Raw genomic sequence first — 7289 nt, forward strand, 5'->3', positions numbered from 1 at the left:
AGCTTCTGGTGGGGTGTCCGTCAGGGTCCGATCACCCAGGCCCTGACTGTATTTGGGGTAAAGGGGATTGAATACAGGGAAGTGGGTGCTGTGGTAGGAAGAATAACTGTCCCCAGTGATGGCCACATTCTCATCCCTGGAGCCTGTGACTATTTCTGTTACAGGGCAGGGGACTGAATGGGAAGATGGAGCTCAGGTTGTTGATGAGTTGACCTTGACATGGGGAGGCTGCCTGGACTGTCCAGCTGGGCTCAGTGTCATCACAAGTGCCCACATGAGAGGGGGAGGAAGAGGGGAGTGGGGATTACCGCAGTGTAGTGGGAGGGAGACTCCACCAGCCACTGCGGGCTCTGAAGGTGGAGGAATGCCAGGAGCCATGAATGCAGGTGGCCTCGAGGGGCTGGAGAAGTCAAGGGAACTGATTCTCCCCAAGTCTCCAGAGGGAACTCAGCCCTGCAGACCTGTCGTGGTTCCTCTTCCACCCCCACGTGGACAGTAAGAAACAGATTAGTGGGAAACAGAAACAACAGCCCAAAGGATGAGGCTGAGCCCCGTGGGAAGGAGTCAGGGGCTACTAGAGACAGAGACAGAGAAGAGGGAGGGAGACAGATGGAGGGACCTGCACCAGGGGTGATGGGCACAGAAAGGAGCACGGAGACACAGAGAGGGAGGAAAGAGTCAGACACCGGGGAGGGGAAGCCTCACTCATTCCAGGTCCCAAGGATGCGATGAGAAAGGGAGACGCCTTCTAAACTCATAATCTCTCTTCCTAGGAGTCTACAGAAAACCTTCCCTCCAGGCCCTCCCAGGTCCCGTGGTGAAATCAAGAGAGACGGTCATCCTGCAATGTTGGTCAGATACCGTGTTTGACCACTTCCTTCTGCACAGAAAGGGGATCACTGAGGACATCTTGCACCTCGTTGGAGAGCCCCATGGTGCGGGCTCCCAGGCCAACTTCTCCATAGATCCCACGATGCCTGGCCTTCCAGGGACCTACAGATGCTACGGCTCTGTCACTCACTCCCCCTATGAGTGGTCGGCTCCCAGTGACCCCCTGGACATCGTGACCACAGGTCAGAGTGTCCAGACATTCTTCTCATTGTCACTGGGACACAGAGTGAATGATCCAGGACTTGGAAGCCCCAGGTGGTCATAAGGAAGATGAGCGTGAGGTTCTTATGGAGAGAGACTGACTTGGTGAGGTCTGTACCAGCAGAGACAGAGAAACAGGAGACACAAGTACAGACCACGCATCATAACAGAGGACAGACATGGGGGCCATACAGGGAGTGAGAAAACAGAAAGAGGTAAAGGGGACACACAGACAGACAGACATGTCCCAGAGAGAGGTGTCCTTGCATGCTGGCTTGTTCAGACACCTGGCACAGGGTAGAAGTTTTATTTCTGCATTTCCTCCACAAAGTGTTCTCTACCAGGAGAACCCAAAGTCACCCAGATTTCTGACCTGAGTTGGGCCCTCTGGCCTCAGGCCTTGTGGCACCTACAGATGCCGTGTTTATTCTGACACCTCTGCCTTCCGTGCAGTGGATCTGTAATCGTCCCAGGATACCATGGCCCTGGAACACTAACCCCTGTGTGCTATGTGTACTTGGGGTCCCCAGACTGGATTCTGAGGCTCATATTCCAAATAACCCCACATATTATATAATCACTGAGAGACAGAGAGAGAAATCAGCACTATCAAAATGCAAAGACATAAACACACACAGAATGAGCCAGGGAAAGGGGATTGAGAGACTCACAGACACATAAAGAGAGAGAAAAGAGGGCAGAGAAGTGGAGGGAATGACGGAAGGGAACAGAGAAAGGCCCTAAAATCAGGGCCCTGAGGGAGGGGCACAAGGAGAGAGAAAGACGGAGATGTGGGATGGATTGCAGAGATTCCAGAGACAGCTAGAGAGACCGAGAGGCGGAGAGAGACAAGGAGGTGGAGAGACAGATGATAAATGGATGGATAGACAGAGATAGATGATAGATAGGTAGATGACAGATCATAGATAGGTTATAGATACATAGATGATTGATTGACAGATGATACATGGAGATGATGATAGATAGATAGGCAGACAGTGAGATAATAGAGAGATGACACATAGATATAGGTAATAGATGATTGATGCATAGAAAGATAGACCATTGATAGACGATACATACATATTAATGATAGACAATTTGTAGACACCAAATACAGAAATAGAGACATACATAATAGTTAGAAATATGCAGAAAGTTATGAACAAGACAGAAAGTGAGAGACTCAGGATTAAAGGAAAAAGATCAACCAATCCAAGTAGAGTCAGAGAGAATAAAACAATACAAAAAACGGAAAACCTACCTCGGGATGGGGAGTGAGAGGAGCGACCTAGAGAGACACGCAAGGTAGAATGAGAAAACAGACATGAAGAGAGGCGGGGTGGAGGGTGAGAGAGCATTAGCTCATAGAGCAGGGGCGTGAGTTCTCAGCTCAGGTGTGAAGGGAGCTGTGACAAGGAGGATCCTCCTGAGTAAACTGCCTCTTCTCCTTCCAGGTCGATACGGGAAACCTTCTCTCTCAGCCCAGCCAGGCCCCACGGTTCGGCCAGGAGAGAACGTGACCTTGTCCTGCAGCTCCCGGAGCTCATTTGTCATGTACCATCTATCCCGGGAGGGGGAGGCCCCTGAACTCACGCTCCCTGCAGTGCTGAGCGTCAATGGAACATTCCAGGCCCACTTCCCTCTGGGCCCTGCCACCCACGGAGGGACCTACAGATGCTTCGGCTCCTTCCATGAATCTTCCTACAGGTGGTCAGCCCCGAGTGACCCACTGTCCATTTCTGTCACAGGTGAGGAAACTCCATACCTGTCCCATGTCTGATGATCCTAGAGCCATAGCTGAGGAATTTCCTGCTGCTGATGGAGGGAAGCATGGACAGATGCAGAGAGAAGACGAAGCCTGGGTGTGAGGGCGGGGTCAGGGCGCAGGATGGCAGACAGGGCACCGCCAAGCCCCCCTCCACGGCCCGTATGGAGGCCCGCGTTCAGGGCTGTAGGCACCCATGCAGATGGAGAGAGAGGTCAGGACAGGCCCAGAGGAGGGGAGACGGGGCTCAGTTTGTGGAGATCAGAGGTTCCCTCAGCCCCTCAACCTCATCCATTTCCCAGCAGCCCATCCTGGCCTCTCACCCACAGAGAGACGTCATCACCAGCAACCCCTATGCCTTTTTCTTTTCATTTGGAAAAATATTTGTTGATGTTAAATATACCCATATAATTTACTACCTTTACCTTTTTATGAGACGGAGTCTTGCTCCATTGCCCAGGCTGGAGCACAATTGCACAATCTCAGCTCACTGCAACCTCTGCCTCCTGGTTTCAAGCAATTCTCCTTTCTCAGCCTCCCAAGTAGATGGGATTACAGGCTCACACCACGCCCAGCTGATTTTTGTATTTTTAGTCGAGATGAGGTTTCACCATGTTGGCCAGGATGGTCTTGAACTCCTGACCTTGTGGTCCGCCGCCTCGGCCACCCAAAGTGCTGGGATTACAGGCGTGAACCACTGCGCCCGGCCTCACCTTTACCGTTTTTAAGTGTAAAGTCCAGTGGTCATGGATACATTTGTATTCTTTTTGTCGTTGTTACCCTCTCCCCTTCGCTTCCTGGCCTCTGGTAGCCACCATTCTCTCTACCTTCATGAGGTCCATCTGCCAGCTCCTGCATGTGGGTGAGAAATGGCAATCTTTGGAATGCCCTCCAGTTCCATCCAGGTGGCTGGAAGTGACAGGACATTATTGCTTTTATGGAGGAGGGGTCTCCACTGTGTGTATGTGCTACGTTCTCTCTATCCACCCATCCACTGATGGGCAGGTAGGTTCACTCCACACCTTGGTTATTGTGAATTGTGCTGCACCAATCGTGGGAGTGCGGATATCACTTCGATACACTGATGTCCTTTCCTTTGGGTGTAAACCCAGCAGTGAGATGGCTGGATACTATGAAAGTTCTCTTTTTAGCTTTTTTTTTTTTTTTTTTTTTNTTTTTTTCTTGAGATGGAGTTTCCCTCTGTAGCCCAGGCTGGAGGGCAATGGCGCCATCTGGGCTCATTGCAACCTCCACCTCCTGGGTTCACAGGATTCTTCTACCTCAGCCTCCCTAGTAGGAATTTTCCCTCTTTGACACAAGGGCCCTTCTTGTCATTGACCTCAGCTAAACCATGGCAATTCATAAATAGAGGAAACATTAATGAATTAAAAGATTTCTTTATTTTTGTAACTAATATTTGCACATTTTCTTAGTCTCTTTCCAAGTCCTTGGAAATTACAGGTGCACGCCACCACGCCTGGCTAATTTTTGTATTTTTTAGTACAGACAAGGTTTCGCCAGGTTGGCTAGCCTGCTCGCAAACTCCTGACCTCAAGTGAGGTGCCCACTTTGGTCTCCCAAAGTGCTGGGATTACAGGCATGAGCCACCACACCTGGCCTCTTTTTAGTTTTTTTTAAGACCTTCCATACTTTTCTTTGTAAAACATATTTACATTCCTGCTGACAGGGTACCAGTGTTCTCCTCTCTCTACCTTCTTGCCAGCATTTGTTTTGCCTGTCTTGCAAATAAGAGCCATTTTAATGAGGTGAGATGAAAACTCATTGTGATTTTAATTTGCATTTCTCTGATGATGAGTGATGCTGAGCACTTTTTCATAGACGTGATGGCCATTTGTATGTGTTGTTTGTGAAGAAATGTCTGTTCATGTCTTTTGCTCTTTTTTAATTAAATTATTTGTTTTATTGAGTTGTTTGAGCTTCTTATATTTCTAGTTTTTTGTTTGTTTGTTTGTTTTGGGATGGAGTCTCACTCTATTGCCCAGGCTGGAGTGCAGTGATGCCATCTCGTCCCACTGCAACCTCCCCCTCCCAGGTTCAAGGACCCTCCTGCCTCAGCCTCCTGAGTAGCTGGGATTACAGGCATATGCCACCATGCCCGGGTAATTTTGTATTTTTAGTAGAGACAGGGTTTATCCATGTTGGTCAGGCTGGTCTCAAACTCCCAACATCAAGTGATCTGCCTCCCTGGGCCTCCCAAAGTGCTGGGATTAGAGGCGTGAGCCACCATGCCTCTCCGATTTCTAGTTATTAATCCCATCTCAGATGCATAGTTTGTGAATAGTTGCTCACATTCTGTGGTTGTCTCATCACTTCTTTGGTTTATCTTTCGTGGTGCAGAAGTTGCTTAGTTTGATGCAATCCCAATGGTCTATTTCTTGCTTTGATTACTTGTGTTTTTCAGGATTTAGACAAAATGTCTTTTCTCATGCAAATGCCCTGGAGCATTTCCCCAACGTTTTCTTCTTCGCATTTCATAGGTTCAGGCCTCAGACTCATCTTTCATCCATTTTCATTTGATTTTTGTGTATGGTGAGAGGTAGAGGTGCAGTTTCATCCCTCTGCGTGTAGACACTGTTTTCCCTGTACCGTTTATTGAAAAGACTGTCCTTTCCTGAGTGTAGGTTCTTGGCAGCCTTGTCAAAGTCCATTGGATGGGCTGTGCATGGTGGCTCACACCTGCAATCCCAGCACTTTCGGAGACCAAGGTATGTGGATCACCTATGGCCAGGAGTTCGAGACCAGCCTGGCCAACATGGTGAAACCCCTTCTCCACTACAAGTACAAAACTTAGCTGAGCACAGCGGTTGGTGCCTGTCATACCACTAGTTGGGTGTCTGAGGCAAGAGACTTGCTTGAAACAGGAGACGGAGGTTGCAGTGACCTGAGACTGCACCTCTGCACTACAGCCTGGGTGACAGAGTGAGATTCCATTTCAAAAAAAAAGCCATTGGAGTAAATGCATGGGTTATGTCTGCGTTCTTCATCCCCCTCCATTGTTCTATGAGCCTTTCTTTATGCCAGTGTCATGCTGTTTTGCTTACTACAGCTCTGTAACATATTTTTAAGTCAGGTAGTGTGATGCCGCTGTTTTCTCATTATACCTTGAAGTCTCAAGACAGTGGGCATCACATACAAAAGTTATGGAGGAGAGGACCCCAGGACTCCCAGGGCCCAACTTTAGATAACAGAGTGTTGGCCATGAATGAACCTCAATGATTTCCACTGAGTAGAAGACAGGCATCCTCATTTCCACACCTCTCTCCTGTCCCGTGTTCTAGGAAACCCTTCAAGCGGTTGGCCTTCACCCACAGAACCAAGCTCCAAAACTGGTGAGTAAAGGATCCCTCCTATCTTTGCTTTTGGAAACCTGGGGAGGTGGAAGACTTGGAATCAAGCGTTGGCTCAGCATCTCCCCGCTCTGTGGTTGAGGGCCTGTCTTCTACCATCTCTGAACTCCAGACACTCAAACAGGAAAAGGGATCTGGGGCCAGCACAGGGCTCGGTGAAGTCTCTTACTCTCCAATTTTCTGCAGCTCAGACCTCCTTGAGGCTACAGGAATGATTGCAAATCTGACCTCCTTCTCAGGAAAAAATGCAGTGTTTGTTCTGCCTGCATTCCTAACTGGAGGATAAATGCCTGGGGAATTGAGGGAGGGAAGGGAAGGGAACATCTGATGAGGGTGGGGCGTTTTAGAGAAGTTCCACTTGCCAAGGAATTAACTCCTGTGGGTCATGATGCAACCCTGGCTGACTCCGCAGAGCAAGAGCGCTGCAGTAAGAGAGAACTGAGCTCATGCACGCGCACTTTGACTCCATCACTCATTCGATGCAATCACTGACTGCAACCTCCGCCTCCTGGGTTGAAGCAGGAGAATGAGTTCAGCCCAGGAGGTGGAGGTTGCAGTGAGCCAAGATCGCAGCACTGCACTCCAGCCTGGGCGACACAGGAAGGCTCCATTTCAAAAACAAAAATTAAAAAATACTTAAATATTATGTAACACACACAAATGACAAAGGCACCTGAATTCCAATCATCATTTTTCTACTTCTCTATAATTACTTTATTGATCCCTAATCTTATACATTAGAAAATCAGCCTAGAACCTCTTCCCTATTTGGCTTTCTGTGAGCATGAGATCATATGGAAAATGGGAAAGCCCTCGACCCACCAGCACAGGTCCTGAAATAGAGAAAGTGCTCTATTCATGGCATAAAAGTTGCCCCCTCACCCAAATCCCCCACCCCACCCCTACTTCCAATCACGTGTGGAGACACAGATAGATTATGCGGAGGTAAAAACTAACATTCTTAGGCCGGGCGCGGTGGCTCATGCCTGTAATCCCAGCACTTTGGGAGGCCGAGGCGGGTGGATCACAAGGTCAAGAGATCGAGACCATCCTGGTCAACA

The 7289-nt window shown here is 48.9% G+C and overlaps 1 protein-coding gene across 1 annotated transcript in view; it reads left to right on the forward strand.

The window, feature by feature from the left end:
- The window catches only part of LOC108316596 (killer cell immunoglobulin-like receptor 2DL3), a 26207-nt gene that overhangs the window by 15910 nt on the left and 3008 nt on the right, over positions 1–7289 (forward strand). The window contains exons 7-9 of the mRNA XM_037745046.1: positions 774–1073; positions 2550–2843; positions 6160–6210. Of these exons, the coding sequence (XP_037600974.1) occupies positions 774–1073; positions 2550–2843; positions 6160–6210 (645 nt within the window). The remainder of the gene's footprint in view (positions 1–773; positions 1074–2549; positions 2844–6159; positions 6211–7289) is intronic.

This window comes from Cebus imitator, unplaced genomic scaffold (assembly GCF_001604975.1).
Source record: "Cebus imitator isolate Cc_AM_T3 unplaced genomic scaffold, Cebus_imitator-1.0 Scaffold190, whole genome shotgun sequence".
Classification (NCBI taxonomy): Eukaryota; Metazoa; Chordata; class Mammalia; order Primates; family Cebidae; genus Cebus; species Cebus imitator.